The sequence below is a fragment of the Eumetopias jubatus genome, unplaced genomic scaffold (assembly GCF_037043125.1).
Source record: "Eumetopias jubatus isolate StellerSeaLion01/CBP00866 unplaced genomic scaffold, mEumJub1_p1.0 scaffold_12, whole genome shotgun sequence".
Classification (NCBI taxonomy): domain Eukaryota; kingdom Metazoa; phylum Chordata; class Mammalia; order Carnivora; family Otariidae; genus Eumetopias; species Eumetopias jubatus.
In genome coordinates, this window is record NW_028274818.1 from 15,623,457 (window position 1) to 15,642,845 (window position 19,389).

Below are 19,389 nucleotides of genomic sequence, written 5' to 3' on the forward strand. Positions count from 1 at the left end.
ACTCACTCTAACCTGACAAGAGGAGAGAAAATGCTGAATCTTGGGTGCCTGGGTGGCTCAGTTGGTTAAGTGTCTGCTTTCGGCTCAGGTCATAATCCTGGAGTCCTGGGATGGAGCCCTTCTCAGCAGACTCACCCTCCCCTGGTTCCTGCTTGGTCTCTCTCTCTCTCTCAAATAAATAAATAAATAAAATCTTTAAAAAAAAAAGAAAATGATGAATCTTTATATCACTCTTCTTACTGAAGTGGATAATACTGATCTACGTTTGGGGAAAAATGATACCAATGTTTTGATAAACTTTTCTTTGAGACAAAGCATTATGAGCAAGATCCCCACTAGAAAAAGGAAAGAAATACCACCTCGGCCTCAGAAAGTACAGCACATTTTTTTTTTAAGTATGATTTACAAACTATCCAAAATTTCCACCTGGGATTTGAAGTTGGCAAGAACCAAAACATCAGCTTTCTTCTTTTTTCTCTTTTTTTCTATTTTGCCACTCTCATTTCTCAGTGTTTATTATTGTTTCACCTGCCTTGAAATGGGAAATGTGAGCACTTTGATGAATAGCCTAAAAGATGATCTAGTTTCTCTCCGGCATCTTTCTTTAAGAATCTCAGGATTTTTCTATGAAATACAATTTGGTCAACTTCTCTACCAAAGCACAAAGCTGAAGAAAGCAAGTTTTGAGAGTATTTGCTGTTTTTTAAGGTTCATAAGGTTTAAGGGGGAAAAAACTTAGCAAAGGAATTTCATAATACGCATATACATACAAATTAACGCCTTTAGTGAAGGCAAGTAAGGTTAAACAAAATACTGAAGACCATTTCGTGAATGTGAATTCCATATCTGGTTTGACATGGTCCTTCTTAAAGTCTACGTTAAAACCTTTCTTGCTAAGTTGATGTAACAGTCATAATTCTCCCATTGTACTTCCACCATGATTGGGAAAGAAATAATGTCTCAGGATGAGGTATTTTGTAAGGCCAGTCTTCAAAACTATAAAATAATGGAACTACTTTTATAATGTTTCTCAGTGATAATATTACCTGGTTGTATTATGCATCTGCATACTAAAGATGTCAGAGCACCAACCTATATGTATGTAACCGTTGTGTCTTTTTGGACATGGTCTTCCTGTGCCCCAGCTAAATCATGACCATCCCTGAGACAATGCTTTTCACATATGTCACATAGCTTAAGTGATGAACAAAGGAAGCTAATCTTATATCCCAATATGTTTTTCTTGTTTGCTATAGGATTAAAAGTCTCACTCTCTAGGGGCTGTTTCATTTCTTGGTAGTATGGCATTATACTCATTCAGACATGCAGTTTGTCTTATTTTGGACTCTTGCAGTAGATTCAAACTTGGCAATAAGAAGACATGACAAATACCAAATATTTTCAAAGGATAAAATGGCTAGAACATATCACACAAGGTTACCTTAGTTTTGAGTCTGGACTTTTGGGATTATGGTGAAACATTGAGAAATGGGAAAACAAAGTTTATGAAATAGTTGAGGCTATCAGGTCTGGATCGGAGCATATTGAGAATGAAATGCTATTGGGACATCGAGGTGGGATATCTGACCCGCAGGTAGAGATGCAGAACCAGAGCTGGGGAGAGATGTGAAGCCTGTACATACAAATGAGCGATGGGGCTTGATGAGTTCACAAAATAAGTGTTTAGAAGAAGAAAGAAGCCTGAAGACCCTACCTTGTAAAACAAAAGCTATTTAAAGGACTGTGGAGGGAAGATGAGCCAATCAGGTCAAAGAAAGAAAGGAACTCTCAGGAGCTGAGGAAAACACCTTGGGAAATTCAGTGTCACAGAGAGAGCTGAGGGAGTCCAATAAGTAGAAAGAAGATAGGGATTTGAGGAAGGGTTACTTGATCTGATATTTAGAGATTACTAGTGATCTTCAAAAGATAAAAATCAGGATTTAGTAGCACAGTGTGAGCAGGAAACTTGGTTGCAGTAGTAACAAAATGGACTGACACAGCCTCTGCTAGAGCTCTTTCCTTACACAGCTGTGTGTTGAGCACTTTATACTCCTAAACTCATTTAATCTTGATAGTAACACTATGAGGAGGTACTCTATTATCCCCGACTCACAGATGAGAACTGAGACCTCTCTTTCAAGACAGGTATTGTTATTACATGTTTACAGATAAGGAAACTGAGGCACAGAGATCCGAACAACTTGTCCAAGCCCAAACAACAAATCAGTATCAGAACTGGTGTTTGGGCCCAGGAAATCATGCCCAAGTGTCTATTCTCTTGACCACTTCACCACTGCATGATGAGGATGCGTAGGTGGCAATGCACGCTTTCTTTTAAGACATCTAGTGGAAGGAGAAATAACTTCTTAAAGTGAACTTGGACAGCAGGTCATGGTCTGGGAAGTTCAAGAAGTAACAGTCACCATGGCAGGAATGAAGGAGAGAAGAAAGTTAGGACATGAGGTGGATTCGAGATCAGAGGGAGCTGAATTTGGCATGAGGGAGTCATGCGTATCCGCGCGCGCACGCGCGCGCGCGTGTGTGTGTGTGTGTGTGTGTGTGTGTGTTAGGTCACTGGCTCAATGTCTTCTTTGGCCATGAGTTAAAATGATGGTGCCAAGTGCAGCAGAGAGGGCTCAGGGACCCAGGGCGATGATGCTTGGGGAGCTGTTGGAATGAAGACTCGCAGCCATCACTGGGGACTGACACGTGGGAGGTGCCCAAGTAGACAATGGCTCTGGTCTCTGCTTCATCCTGCTCTTTGCTTGTTTGATTTTTAAAAAATTTCTTTTAGGGGAGGAAATAGGAAAATACATGTGTTAAATTTTGTGTTTGAAGGATGCCCAAGCTGTTACCAATATTGGCACATTTAAATAATAATACATTCTCTAGGCTACTGAAGGTTTACAATATAAAGGGATACCATGACTGGGACCATCCTTTTATAAGAGTGTTGACCAATCTATGTGGTTAGGATTAAAGGCAACTCTGAAAAACGTCCACAGAAAAAAAACAATGGTGAGCAAATACACAAATTGTATTTTTGATACTTCTTTAATTCCCAGGATTAAGTAAATAAAGAGCTTCTGTCTTGATTATGAACATTAGTAAACAAAATGTGCTTTCCTTTCTACAGGTACTTTTAATTGCTGAACAAATCTTATATATTCACCACCAAGCCAGGTTAATTCAACATTTCCATGTGCACCAGTTCTGTTTAAGACAGGTGTCTTAATTAAATAAACTAATAATTTTGCAAGGAGAAGCACAAAAGCATAATTATCGAATTTGCTAATTGTTCAGCTATGTTGATTTGCATATTTGTTAGCTGTAACATGAACAAGTAGATTGTATATGTGTATCCTACCGTTAAAGTAATGAAACCACTCTTGGGATTAGCATTTCCTAAAGTGTGTTAATAGATGCTATGTAAAAAGGACTCTAGTTGAATAAGGCTGAAAAATGCTAGACTAGAGAAAATGGAATAGTTTTATTCTGCAGGAGGTCTAGAATCCTAGAATGGGATAATATGCATCTTAACTATGAGATACACAGTGCTCTGCTTTACAGACTATGTATGGAAACCCATTTTTACAGGTGAACATCTCAGGGCACTAGTGTTCTGAGGAGCACATTTGGGAAAATGCTCTTTTAAGTTGTTTTAACAATAAGTTGGTCTCACATTTTTTTTTTTACTGGTCACTCCATTCTGTAATCAGCATGGGGCAGGAAAATGAATTAAAGAGGCATATTTTTTTGTGTCTGCGTCTCTACATCTCTCTCTCTCTCTCTCACACACACACACACATACACACACACACTGCTCTTTATAGCTACTTACAGTAAACATGCAAACCTCCTTATTTCCCCTTTTATTATAGGCATATTGACAGGCTTGCTACCCTTCAAAAACTATGCAGTAACCCTAACTGCTTGCACTTTGGCTGGCTGTACCGAGAGCTCACAGGCATTGAACATCTCTACTCCACAAGAAGGTAAAGTAATTTCAAAGGTCTTGACTTCCACATTTCAGTTATGAATAATAAAATAGGAGAAGAGCTAAATGCTGCAAGGCCATTTGCTGGAAAACCCCAACCTAATTTGATGACAAAGTGCATTGCCAGGCCATAATTGCTCCATTTTTGGGGGGGGGGTGCGAAAATGAATCAAACTCCATACCCTTTAATGACATGCATCTTTAATAGCTGTAATGCAGATTAATGGGCTTTTTAATTGCTGTTACATTGTTCATGCAAGAGCCTTGTCATTAATATGAAGCATCTGAAAGATTAATGAAAGCTTCCTCATTTTACTATGGCTCAGAAGTAAATCTAGAGACAGTCTGACTAAAAAGAATTGATTGTACGGCACAGTATGAAATTGAGAATCAAACGGTTGATTTCCATGGTCTCTTTGAACTGCTAAACACCAGCACAGGCAACAATTATTTCAGTATGATGGAGCCTCCAAATGCCGGTTGGGGCATTATTAATCACTGCTCGGTTCCTTCTGACTGAAGTCTCACTTTTGTTGTACTTGGAACTTACAAACTGTTGGCATAAATTAATGTTTCAGAAAGCATACGTTTAGAAGGCAGTGAGAAAGAGAAAATATTTTAGCACTCCAAAGTGAAAGCTTTGCTCAAGCATCAGAACACATCACTTCAGGAAATAACAGCCCTCCAAACATTTGAAGCATTGTTACTTCATATTTCTCTCTCCTGGATGAGAGGAATTACACATTTCTTCTGTCTAGCTGTCAAGTTATTTAGGAGATTGAAAAACTTGATCCTTGGGGGAAGAGTCAGCCAGTCTCTCTCCCTCAGCATCTGTCCGTCTCCTTCCTGGCTCCCTCTTTTCCCCTTCCCTCTTGCAAATCCTTTAGCAAGTACCCCTCACACAGAGTACATGAAAGTGAAAGACAATGGCCTATGTGATGAAACAGGATAGAGGGGTCTGTGAAGTCCTTCATGTGACCTTGCCCCAATGAAAGCCTCCTCACCTGGACTACGCCATCAGTGACCCCATCATCCATGTTTTCTCAGGGTTCTCTCAGTCCAGCCTGTGGAGAAAAGCACTGTTTCTCTTACTGTGGCCTTGCTTCTGTTGGGCCACGTGATCCACGTGATGGTCCTCTCCTTTTACAAATGCTTCCACCAGCCTCAGTATGGGGCAACCGTCCTTACTTTCTCAATACCCCTACCCCCTCTGTCCAGGTTTTGCCTGGAACCCTTCAAACCTACTTTCACAGCTGTATCCCAGAGGCATTCCTACTGGTCCAGTTCACCGTTCCCTCCTCATTATTTAAGGAATTCCCAACTTCTAGATTTTTCTTAAAGTTACTGCCAATGTACCAAACCATAGATGTTTTTAGGATCAATATTTTAAAACTTTTAGTTCCTGTGATTCCAATTTATTCACCATTACAGAAAATGAACAGAACCTTATTTGAAAAAAAAACAAACAAACTGACACACAATGTTGTTTTCATATATAATTAATTCAATTGATTCTTTACTTGCTGGTTATTGCTACAGAAACACATAGGCTTTTTTGTATCTATTATGAACCACCCTCACCAGCCTTGCCCACCTTAGATCTAAAGCTCCTCAAGGGTGGGAACTCCATCTGTTCGATTTGCTTTAACAGGCACAGCCCCAGGGAGAGAGTATGGGTTAATAATACTTCAAGGAGTATTGATGAAGTAACGCAAGCGTCAGTCAAATGAACTAGTGTAATACTCCCCATCCATCATTAAGGCAAATTCTCATAAATTCAGGACACTTATTTAGTACTGTTCCTAAAGTAATTATTGACAAGCTGCCCACGAATCAGGAATATTTCTCTGCATGGGATTTCAAGTTTATTTCATCATTTATTGGTTTAGGTCTGAAAAGTTTGAATTAGGAAAGTAAACTAACATTAGACACTATAAATCTTTTTTTTCTTTTTCATAGCCCCACAGGAAGTTCAGCCACCGGTAGCCAAATCTCTTCCCAATTCTTTGTTACTGTCCTGGAATCCACCCAAAAAAGCAAATGGTATTATAACTCAGTACTCTTTATATATGGATGGGATGCTAATCTATTCGGGCAGTGGAAGGAACTACACAGCCACAGGTAAAACTTCTGTAGCTATCAGTAAATAGTTCTAGTCTGGGTTAGACTATGTATATTTCAGATGTCTGTAGTCTGTAATTGTCTGAAAATGTGGTCTTTAAAATTGGGGTACTTACTGTGTCTCCTCTTATCTGGTCCCCTTGTGTGGTCCCTCGTCACACTCACCAGGCCCAGTTGAGTCAGTGTCATTTCAAACAAATTCCACTGTCACACGAGTTAACTACTTTAACATCCTCATGAATGCAGGATAATATTAAGACTCAGATATGTGACTCAGTGTCATCTGAATTTTGGGTCATTTGAGAAGAAACATGGTATATATGCCGAAATCGTATTGTAACGTGTGACGACACTTGAGTAAAATAAGGTAAATTGCTGAAAACCTTGTAAAACCCAAGAAGCCTATATTATGTCTTGTTGCCTAGTATCTGAATCATGCTTATGTTTGTGTAGTAATTTTAGTGGTTATATATTGTATAGTATTTTATATACTCTATGTGACTATCCGGCAAGACAGCATGAGTCAAATATTGACTGATGAAAAACTGAGGCCTAGAGATATGACGTTCTTCCTGAAAGGTCACAACCAGGAAGAGGCAGAGGCAGGATTAATTATTTGTGTATTCAGTCCTCCACATTAATGCCAGGTGCTAAGGTTGTAACAGGGAATCAGCGGCACGCTGGCCCTCCTCTGTTGGTGCTCATGGCTTCGGGGGAAAACACACAGATGCAGGGATGAGGTATTTGTGGACAGGGCTATGGCATTTACCCGGTGGCATCCTCCGGGTTTACATTTTTGTGTCCCTTCTAGACTGAGAACCTTCAAGGGACAAGAGCTATTAATTTAATATTGTGTTCCTTGAGGTTGGATAGAATTCTGTAATACATGTTCTAGGAGGGAGGTGCTATTATTACCCCCAGGTTACAAATGAGGAAATTGAGGCAGAGAAAGATTAAGGAACATCTTCAAAGTCACACAGCCCATGAGTGGGATTTTGATACCAATCCATGCTTTCTGGCTGTGATGAAGAACCTGTGGTCTTAAAAAAGTTACTTCACTTCTGAGACTTAGTTTATGAATCTGCAAAATGGGAACAACTACAATTTTCAAGATTCTAAAGAGAACTGGAGCTATAAATAAAACACCTAACATGTTCTTAGCACTTAGTAAAGAGAATTATTTCCTGTAGAATGCAGAGTTCATGTTTTAAACTTTAAAATAGATTAATCTTGCCCTAACAATGTCTGAAGGCATTATTTTAATTAAATATTATATGCCAGAGAAATTACTTCAAAAGAAATGAAAACATATCACGGAATGAACTATACATATGAATTAATAATTAATATAAAACACTCTGTAGGACCAAAAAATATCATCACCATGCATAATAGGAAAACACATCTTTTAGGCCCAGTACAGACATTTCCTCTGAGAAGCCTTTTCTGATGCCCCAAGTATGAGTTGATCCGACACAGGTATGCTCCTTGGAAACTTCTGTGCCTCCTTTTTTGTGTGTGTGTGTGCTGTCTTTTGAATAAGGTTGCTTATTTACTTGTCAGTTTGCCCTTCTGAACCCTAAGCTTCATAAACACATGGCCCTAAGTGTCTGGTTCTTTAGTGCATCTCCAGGACAGGGTGGGTATAGACCGTGTTGAATAAATGAATGAATAAAGTCAGGTGATTGCTGGGAACAGAAAAAGAAGCCAGAAAAGGGGAAATTGTGGAGGTTAGGAGTAGGGTGGGAAAGAAAGAGTGGCAGAGAAAAGAAAAAAGAAAGGTAGAAAAAGAAACTAAGATCCCTTCCATGGGTAGACACGAGTGCTAGCCCAGTCCATAGAGAAGTTGTGTGGCTGATAGCAGGTCTCAAAACGTAAGCCTCGACTATCTGCAAACCGTGCAGAATATCGTTTGAGGTGACAGACACTGTGCAGAGCCAGAAGATGAGCAGTGTGGGGAAGACGGGAGGCCAGAATTCACATTGATCTCCAATACTACTTCCAAAATGATGCTAATTCTGTATTTTGTTTGATGGAATCAGCAACAGAACCATGTGACTCTGGGGTCTGCAATGAAAAATCTTTGGCAAATGTTACCATAGTGGATTAGTACGATAGATGCCTCCCAAATATAATCTAATGTAAAGAAAGTGGAATATTTTTGTAGTGCCCACAACCATCTTCTCAAGCTACAGAGATAATAGATTCTTTAATGGTTTTCATTTTTTATGTAGATTTTTGAAGATTAAATCTTAGGTAGTACTTTTTTTTCCCTACAGCCTTCTTGGCTTCTAATAAGCAACTGTATTTCTTGCCATTCTCATCCCTAAATGCCAGAAGATATGAGGCACATTGAGACTGCAACACGAAGGAGAGAAACGAAGCCAAGAACCTTATGATGGGATTCAAAGTTGTGCATGATTGTTCTAACATTAGAGCTAGTAAAACTGAGGCCCAGAGAGGTTAAGAAATTCTAATCTGAGTTGGAGGAACCACTTCAAATCTGGATCTGTCTGGCCCCAGAGTCCATGCTTTCGTTCTTTCCACATTCTGCTGCTCGAATTATTACATATTATCTTATTTTTTACATAAATAAATATGATATATTATTACACATTCACATACCCTGTAAATGTTTTGTGTAAATGTGTAAATTATCAACATATTAACATAAACATATTGTGTAAATATGCAAATATTTACACCGCAGGTGAATGTTACATAATATGTAAACATTACAGATTTACATAAAGAAATATTACAAATTATTACATACGATTTTATTTTTCCTCCCAACAACGCTGACAGGGAGACCAAAACCTGATTGCAAACCCCAGAGCACCTGTGCTATTCTTTTTTTGGGCTCCATAACAAAATACCACAGACTGGCTGGCTTAAACAACAGAAATTTATTTCTCACAGTTCTGGAGACTAGAAGTCCAAGACCGAGGTGTTGGCAGGTTTGGTTTCTCTTGAGGCCTCTCTCCTGGGCTGGCAGACAGCTGCCTTCTCACCATGTCCTCCCAAGGTCTTTCTCCTGCGCGCACAGCCCTCTCTTACCCGGTCACCAGTCCTGTTGGATTAGGGTCCACCCTTATGATCTCATTTAACCTTAATCACCTCTTCAAAAGTCCCATTTCCAAATATAGTCACATTGGGAGTTAGGGCCTCAAAATATGAATTTGGGGGAACACAGTTCAGTCTGTAAGAGCAGCCTAAAGGGAGTGCTTTCTCTACCATGAGCTTAGGCTGAATGCCCACTTCTGTATAGATTCTCAAGTTTGTGTGAGGATTGAAGAAAGTGGCCTTTAAGATCCCTTTCAACTCTAAGATTTTATATCCATAATAGGCATTAATTTCAGGTCTGTTAGGTCTTCAACGTCTACCTGTCCACTAGGAATCACAAGAAGGTACAATGCGAAAGGGAATCTGTCTGTCTAAAGTCAGCTAGGAGAAGGCTGATTAGAGGAAACTGCCCTGGCCACTTGAACAGGCTCTAGCCTCTCCACACACTGCGTCTGTGCCATGTTCTGTCACCAGATGTGCCTATGATGTCATCAGAACTTGTTACTCATCTCTGTGTCAGGATCTCTGTGAACTAACCTCCTGTCCATGCTGAGAGTGGTTTGTGGGTGGAGCTTCCACTGGTGAGGGCTGGTGCTGTCAGTAATAGAGTCTAGGGCTGTTAGAAGGGGTCTCTTCAGTGCTGAAATGCCAGTTCATAGGGAGACAGAGAAATGGAAGATGCAATCTAATGGATTAGAGAAATAATTGATAATATTTTTCAATTATAAAAGCCACTATATGCTTATTGAAGATAATTTAAAGCATCCAGATGTCTAATACATGATAATCCCACCGTACCGGTAGAAGCTCAGTGTAAAATGTAATTCCTTCTAGTACCTTATTCATGTTAACAAAATTGATCTGTAATGTATAATGTTGAACCCTGGCATATTTCCTTATTATGACTGTAACCCACTTTATGAAGCATTTTTCCTGAAAATATTTTGAAATATTTTAATACTAACATCAAATATCCCACCCAAATGTATGCTAATGCATTTAACCACTTGAAAGAGTTCAAGTTTCTAACTTCTCTCTCTTTTAAATATGTTGGTGACAAATATTATTGTATGTAATCTTTGTTTATTAGATTCCCAAAAGGGGAATGGCTAAGTCAAAGGTAGTGAACTTTTCAGAAATATTTGGTATACATTTTCATACTGTTTCCCAGAAAAGTTCATCAGCAGGGCATGTTATATTCTTAAATCTTTGATAATTTTGCAAGTGAAAAATATTATTTTATTTTTGTTTGCCTGTTGAACTACTAGGTATAGGGCATACTTTCTGCATGTTTATTAGAGATTTATATTGTACTTTGATTCAGCTGATCACAGCCTTGATGAGCAAAAATTTAATAGGTGAGGAATAATTTTGAAACTTCCTCAAGAGCTGTGTTTTATACCCTGTTTTCCCTGGTTGTAATCATCTGCACTATTTAAAATTCCTTGTCTTCTACCCTATCAAAAAATTCCTTAATAACCTGGCTTAATGTGTCCTCCTAAATATTCAAAATGTCAACCTTTTTTTCCTCACTCTTACTCCATTTATTTGTAGCTTCCTCTTAAGTTCCCACATAGAACATATTCTTCTGTTATGTGCAGCAAATGGATCTTGCTGCCATGGTGGATACAGGTAAAAGTAAATGCATTTCAATTCAGAAGCCACTTAGCATCCCAGTGGTTTGAATTTTTTTTTCTTCTTTCTCTTAAATATGAAGCATTAAAAGTCAAAGGCATTGCTGCACCTTGAGTTAGTACAAAATATATTTAAAAATGCATACAGTTCAAATTTTTTGCCTTGCATAGGCCATAAGCTAGTAGTATGGTGGGTCAGTTGTGACACTGAAAAATGAATCCAGTTAGAGAACCTCCCGAAGGCTGTTGATGTTTGCTATAATAAATAGCACACACTTTAAGTCAAACTTTTTCATTCTGTATTCAAAGGTAATGGATTTTTCGTAACCATAGTAACCTTGGTGTATTTCTGGATAAATACATGAGGTATATACATTCCAGTTTTATTTTTGAATATAAACTACCACATTATGTATTACTAATAATATGAAAAATAGGATGTAGGTTAGTATAATGACAGCTTAAACTAGTATGCATTTTTCTTCTGCAAAAAATAAATATTTATCAAAAGTATAGGTTCAATTAATTTTTCCCCCCGGTTTGTGGTATTCTGGTGGTGCCATTTATCTTTTTTTGCAAGATCTCCATTAATCTCTTATTTCTGTCCCATAACAGATTTTTAAGAATTTCGAGGTAAAAACAAGTGTGCTTTAAAGCTCATGATTAAAAACATTATTGAAAGATTGAAGGACCTATACTGATATCACCAACAGAGCTATTGTGAACCACTTAAGATGTATGTATATAGTATGTTCATAAAGAGGTAGAAAAAAAGAAACCCTTTGTGAGACTGTTCAACATCCCAGGATTGTTTCAAAGTTCAGGCAAGATAGCATCCTGATTGATGATGACTATCCAAACTGTAGCCAACCAGATCATTCTCATTTTAAATGAGCACCCTACCAGAAACTGGCAATCTTTAAGAAGTTTGTGAGAAGTTTCAGAGAAGCCTACAAAGTTTTCGGAAACAAGGATAGCAAGATGGTGGGACCTGGGAGAAGTGTCCTCGGGGTGCGACAAGGACGTTTATGTAAGTTGTGCGAACCGGTAAAGAAAGAATAGTGATCCCTCCAGATAGTTCTTTTCTTTATGACACAAATTGTTGTTGGTGAACCTACCTAAGCCATTGCTGCTTATAACACCTAGAGCTCCAAAGGGGTAAAGGTCAATAAGGACTCTGTAATGTAGATATGGATATAGCTGACACCAAACCATAAAACACATATATTTTCAAGGGTGTCATCTAATAAATCTATAGTAGCCTTATGACTGAATACAAGTGGCTGATTTCTAGCCACTGCTGTCTCGTCAGGACCTGGGCCTCTGTCACTGAGGCTAATGCAGTAAAGAAGCAAGGATAACAGCAATGTAAGAAGTGTGTGTGTGTGTGTGTGTGTGAGAAAGAGAGAGAGAGAGAGAGAGAGCACATGACAGAGACAGAAAAGGAAAGGAAAGAGGAAAAGCAGACGAATATCTGGTAAAGTTAGATAATAAGTATTTATATCTTTACCAAACTGAAAAGTGCAAAAAACTGTTAGGGTTGTTTTTTTTTTTTTTTTTTTTTTTGGTCTCATTTGCCAAGGTCAAAAAGAACCATGTTTAAACAGCAAAATAGAAATATTCATCTTGAATCTTCCAAACACTCAAGTCTGACGACGAGAAATTTATTGCAGAAGAAGCCGTATTGCTTATGGCACAATAAAAAGCATTTAAAGGTTAGGTACTTCTAACCAAGCATTATAAGGAACCTTATCAATTCTCTACAAATTTGAGCTAAATTATACTCATTCACACTGATAGTTTACAAAAGATCCTTTCTTAGCAAAATAAAACTTCACTTTAACCTTGATATTTCTGGAATTTTGTATTTTTGAATACCACAGGGCAGTGCATCTAAATCACTCCTTTTACATAAAGTAATATTATTGAGAGGATACTGTTAACATGCTCATGTTCTAATCCATAAGGCCAAGTATTACTAAGACAGAGAGCATATGAGGGTTTTCAGGTAAGGCAATGATCTCATCTATGAGTCATGGTGCCTCTCTATTACAAACTAAAGTCATATTTTGTGCCCTTTTTATGTCACAGACATATAGCATTAAATTATAAAAAATCTAAGAAACCTTGAGGCTACAAGGAAAAAAACCCTAAATTATGAAAAGAGGCTAGATCACTAACTCTGTGATCAAAGACTCCAGGAGAGTTGCTCAAGGTGTGGCCACAAGCCAGATCCTTGGGTCAGTCAATAGGGGATGCTTGACTCTTAAAGAGTAACTAAGTAACAAAGGGTCAAATGAAATGAAAGAACTTGTACAGATGTTCAAATACCAGTTGTGGTTAATTGTAAACAATACAACCAAAGTGTTATTTTTACTTTAGGATATTTTTACAGTGTACCAGTATGTGAAGAAATAAAACGTGCTTAATTTATATTTTAAGACCTATACAAAAATGCAAAAAAAAAAAAAGCCATTGTAATACTTACAGGATGAAACATCTACATTTTTCTCCAAGTCCAAAAGTAAGAAATAATTATAGAAAGTCTTCATCTATGAAATTAAAAGTTAGCATATGAAATCACTGGCCTGTGTACACCAGCAATATAACTTCTGAATGTCCATTAATGGAATATTGTATGGCCATATAGCTTATGAAGCAGTAGAAGAATATTGAATAATGCAGAAAGATGTTAAAAACAAACATTTTCATCAACAGCATATAACATGAGTCTATTTTAGTAAAATAAATGTGTGTATATGTGTGTACATATACATACGTGTTTATATACACCTAAATGTTAATAGTGGTTATTTTCCAGTCATGGGATTTAAGCGTTCTCTTTTCTTTTCCTTAAGGGGAGTCTTTTCATCTTTCAAATTCTCTACAGTTTAGATATGAGAAAGGAGAATTTTGTAGTATTTTTTTCACAATTTTAATATATATGATAAAATTGGTATAAAGGATGCATATTTTAGGACTCTATCACCTATTAATACTTAGCTTTGACTTCTCTCTAGTCTTTACCCTGATATTTAATCAGGTTGATCCCTTACTCATCTCTTCTGGCCAGTGTCAACGATGGCCTTCTCCTTACCTCCAGCACTATCTACTGCCATCAAAACGTCACACAATGTGTCTGATGATCTACCTCAATTCACACGTTTTCCTTTGATTCACAAAATCTTTCATATAATTTTCCTACAAATTTGTCACTTAAATATATTCTATCTTGTAATAAAAACTTATTTGAAGGGGATAAATCTTGATCCAAAACCAAAATGTAGGTTCATTGAGTACAGTTATCATGTATTTATTTATTTTCATAATCTCTATAGTATGTGTCATAGAAATAAGGACCCAATTGGCATCTAATAAACTCTTATTGAATTGAGTTGAAATGAATTGGATTAAACTGAAGAAACACTGAGAATCAGTAAACTAATATTTTAAAGTAAATGACAATAAACACCAATGTGTAATTCAGAAGTAATTAATATGCTAAATGTGGTAAGCAGTTTTAATGAGGTAGGCTGTTCCTGTAGCTTCTTAGAAATTTTCATGTAATTATCCAATACGTACTTTTTTTTTTTTTTTTGGTTAAACTACTTGTATGTATTTGCTAGGGCTGCCATGACAAAGTATCACTGAGTGGGTTAAACGATGGAAATATGTTGTCTCACAGTTCTAGAGGCTAGAAGTCCCAGATCAACCTGTTGACAGGGTTAGCTCATTCTGAGGGCTGTGAGGGAGAAGCTGTTCTGTGTCACTCTCCTGGTCTCTGGTAGTTTGCTGGCAATCATTGGCATTCTTTGACCTGTAGATACTTTATCCTGATCACTGCCTTCATCTTCACATGGTCTTCCTCTGTGTGCTTGCCAGTGCCAAATTTCCCCTTTTTATAAAGACACACGTCATATTGGATGAGGGTGTCATCTTAACTCATTACTGCTACAGTGGCCCTATTTCCAAATAAGGTCATGTTCTGAGGTACTGGGGGCTAAAATAACAACACATGAATTTGGTGGAGCGGGGCAGGGGATGGGGAAACACAATTCAACCTATAACTATGTATTTGATTCTGTGCTTAATAACATCCTGACTTCCTTCAAAGACCTAAAAAATATCAGAGAAGATAAACATCTGATCAAATTCAGTTAAAAAATGAATGCATCCCATGACAATGATACAAACAGAAAAGAGATAATCACAGCTATCTGGGATATTCATTCATTCAGTGAATATTATCAGGTGTCTACAATGTAGACACTCAAAATTTTTCTGAGCCTTGAAGAGCCAATGGAAAACATAAGGTGCAAGCAAAGGGTCTGCGCTCATGGAGCTTATAGTTCAGTGGGAGGTGGTTAGAGAAGACCTCATACTGTTCATGTTATAATGCTTAGATCTTCTTAATATAAATGAAAACTGAATCTCTCCTGAGGGTAGCAATTTCTTCTTCAGTCATTTTCAGTGGATGTGTATCATTCCTTGATGTCCGTGTAATTCAGAAATCAAGAGGATAGGGTCAACACCCTCTGACTCTCTTCTACCATACGTCATTCCAGATGATGATTTTTTTTTTACCTTCCTTTAGTACTTACCAATCCTATAAGATCCATGCTTTTTGGCTGAAGGAAGTTCTTTCCTCTGTTTTCCTCATCTTTGCTAACATCCTATTTCTGTTCCCCAATTCAGTAAAGGCTTGAGCATCTATATTTGCCTCCTTCTTCTTTTTCTACCCCAGGTCTGGGAAGATCCTGTGTTGTTTCATCTGTCACAGGAATAATCCATTAGAGAGCTCAGCCTCCCATATCTTTTATCTTCTCATCTGTAAGAAACTCAACTGTATGGTAAAATTATTTGCCCTCATTTCAGTATCCTGGACCCTGCCATCACTTAGAAATGCCCCATGTCTAACATATTAGGTTCAAATATGTCACTATCCAATAACAAATACCCATTTTCCAGCTCTTCTACTCATTTACTCACACTAAAAATAGTTGTGTTCTTCTTTGAAACTTTCAGTTTCTTAACATCTCCTGCTCTCCCCATCTATTAGACCCTGTCTTCCCTTGCCTTCTAAGGTAGCTCCATAATAACTTGAAATATTTTCTTAACTTTCTTGCCCTATTATTATTGTAACATATTCAAGGTGAAACCTACCAAATCTAGATCAATCTAATTGTGTTCCTTACACCTCAAACTGGGGGTCCTGAGTTCTGCTGAAGAAAACCTAATAAGCATCCAAATTGGTGCCATTCTAATATCCAGTGTTCCCCCATCACCAATAGGCTTCTAAATGCTTGCTCTGGATCTTTGTTTCCCCAGTGAGCTTTGCCTCACATTCTCCATTACTGGCTCTTCAGTCATTTCACAGTTCTTCAAACCCTGGCCTACCTGAATCTTTTTTTTTTTTAATTTAATTTTATTATGTTATGTTAATCACCATACATTACATCATTATTTTTTGATGTAGGGTTCCATGATTCATTGTTTTCATATAACACCCAGTGCTCCATTCAATACATGCCCTCCTTAACACCCGTCACCAGGGTAACCTCTCCCCCCCTCCCCTCTAGAACCCTCAGTTTGTTTCTCAGAGTCCATAGTCCCTCATGGTTCGTCTCCCCCACCGATTTCTCCCCCCTTCATTTTTCCCTTCCTACTATTTTCTTCTTCTTTTTTTTAATATATAATGTATTATTTCTTTCGGAGGTACAGGTCTGTGATTCAACAGTCTTACACAATTCACAGCACTCACCATAGCACATACCCTCCCCAATGTCTATCACCCAGCCACCCCATCCCTCCCACCCCCCACCACTCCAGCAACCCTCAGTTTGTTTTCTGAGATTAAGAATTCCTCATATCAGTGAGATCATGTGATGCATGTCTTTCTCTGATTGACTTATTTCACTCAGCATAATACCCTCCAGTTCCATCCATGTCGTTGCAGATGGCAAGATCTCATTCCTTTTGATGGCTGCACAATATTCCATAGAATACATATACCACATCTTCTTTATCCATTCATCTGTTGATGGACATCTTGGCTCTTTCCACAGTTTGGCTGTTGTGGACATTGCTATTATAAACATCAGGGTGCATGTACCCCTTCAGATCCCTATATTTGTATCTTTGAGGTAAATACCCAGTAGTGCAATTGCTGGGTCATATGGTAGCTCTATTTTCAAATTTTTGAGGAACCTCCATACTGTTTTCCAGAGTGGTTGCACCAGCTTGCATTCCCACCAACAGTGTAGGAGGGTTCCCCTTTCTCCGCATCCCCGCCAACATCTGTCTGAATCTTAGCTGATGACTTTGCTTTCTATCTCAAACTGAAGCTCTTAAATGGGATTCCTCTGCTTGCTGTCACAGAACCTATTAGCTTTCTACATCAGAATCAGTATTCCCCTTCTTCTCTTAGGAGACAAAGAAGTGTCCATTCTCCTGCAGAGGGCTAATCCTCCTCTGGATCATCTTTTCCTACCCTGGTGAGTACTTCTCTATCAGTTAGCCTGACTTTTCTTTATCTCTCTACCTATACTAGCTCTTTCCATCAGCATTTCTAGAGGCTCACATCTCTTACATGGAGAAGAAGAAAAAAGACAAACAAGGAGAAAACATTTCCTGGTTCTGAGTTCTGTCTTCCACTCCAGCTCCCAACCTTCCCAACTTGGCCCTTCTCACGTTCACAGCTACAGTCCTTACCTCCACTGGCTCATTTGCTTTGCCTCCTTACCTCCTGTGCATTTGCTGGAGCTTCCCTAAAAAAACAACCAAACAAACAAAAACCCCACACAAATTGGGTGCCTAAAATAACAGAAATTTATTCTCTCATAGTCTGGAGACTAGAAGTCCTAAATTAAGGTGTCACCAGAGCTAATGCTCCCTCTAAAAACTGTAGGGGGGCACCCTTCCTTCCCTAGCCCAGCTTGTCATGGTTACTGGCAGTCTGGAGTATTCCTTCACTTTTAGCTGCATCACTCCAGTTTTTGACTCTGTCGCATGTGCTGTTCTCCCTGTGTCCAGATTTCTCTCATCCTGTAAGAACACCAGTCATATTAGATTTAGAGCCCACCCTAATTCAATATGACCTCATCTTAACTTGATCATATCTGCAAAGACCCTATTTCCAAATAAGGTCACATTCACAGGTAAAGGGGGTTAGGATTTAAACATCTTTTGGGGGGACAAAATTCAACCCACTACTCCTCCATTGGCTTCATAAATACTTGACCACTCAGTTGAAACCGCTGTCACTAAGGTTGTCAAAATTCTTATGGTCCCCAATTCAGGGACCATGTGAAAGCACTATAGTTCATGGCACTTTGACAGATTGTTGATCATTTCTTCATCACCGAGGTTCTTCTCTTAGTGTCTGGGATATTCCATCTTCTCAACTTTCCTGTTACTGCTCAAGTTCTCATGTGTCCTCTCTTCTTCTTTTCCCTCTACCCACAAATATTGGTTTATCTCAGGGTTCTTCTTGGAACCCTCCACACAATATTTCTGTGATGACTTAATCCTTATCTCCAGTTCAGAAGTTTTTTCTTAAGCAATGAACATTTTCTAACTGCATATTGGACACTCCTGCTTCAGACATTTTACTCCAAGTCCCCAAAACTGAATTCATTATATCTGCTACCTCCCATAAAATAGGTTCTTTTTCCTGAGTTTCTCATCTCAGAGAACAGTAGCACTATTCACCCCTTTGCCGGAAATAAAAACCTGGATTTAATCTTTCAGTTTTTCTTTTTCATCCCTCCTATCAAATCTTAAAATAAAATTCAAACTCCTTATGTTGGCCTACAACACTTCTCTGATTCCTATCTACTTTCTTAGCTGTATGCCATTCTCCTACTCCCATTTATTTTTACAGTGCTGATTTCCTTTCTGTTTCTGCTTATTTTGTTTGGTTTGGTTTGGTTTTTTGTATTTTGTATTTTTTTGTCCAGATCTTTGAACTTGCTGTTTTATCCAACTGGAACTCTCGTCCCCAAGTTACGTGACTAGCGCATTCTTCTTTTTCAGTTCTCAGATTCTGTATATTAGGATAACCTAGATGTTGTGAACACACACATACTACTTTCTGTTAGCAGAAACACCTTAGAAATTCACTTGTCATTCAGTTGAGAGCCCTGAGAGAGTGAAGAGTTGGATCAGCAAAGCTTCATTCCTGTGCACATTCAGGGTCCCAGGCAGATGTTAGGTCTGCCATCCCTTACACATGACTCTCAAAGTGGCTCTGGAGTTTATCTCCATTGCTGCAGCAGGTAAGGGAAGGGGATGAAGGATAGTAAGTTGGAGATTTTTATGGGCCAGACCTGGGAGTGACCTGTGTTACTTCTGCCCACATTCTAATGGCCATGACTCAGTCTCTGGGCAGTGCATGCTGCCAGGGGGCTTCAGGAGGCAGCCTAAAACAACACCCATGCTCCAGCTCACAGTTCTGTAAGTCAGAAGTTTGTGTAGGCTTGACTGGGTCATAATTAGGGTCTCACTACGGCAAAATAAAAAATTGGACAGTTCAGGCTCTCCTGTGGAGGCTCTGGGAAAGAATTCGCTTCT

The 19,389-nt window shown here is 38.5% G+C and overlaps 1 protein-coding gene across 1 annotated transcript in view; it reads left to right on the forward strand.

Annotated features, from left to right (window-relative positions):
* Nucleotides 1–19,389, forward strand: part of USH2A (usherin) — a 716,035-nt gene that overhangs the window by 312,096 nt on the left and 384,550 nt on the right. The window contains exons 30-31 of the mRNA XM_028104725.2: nt 3,882–3,995; nt 5,957–6,118. Of these exons, the coding sequence (XP_027960526.2) occupies nt 3,882–3,995; nt 5,957–6,118 (276 nt within the window). The remainder of the gene's footprint in view (nt 1–3,881; nt 3,996–5,956; nt 6,119–19,389) is intronic.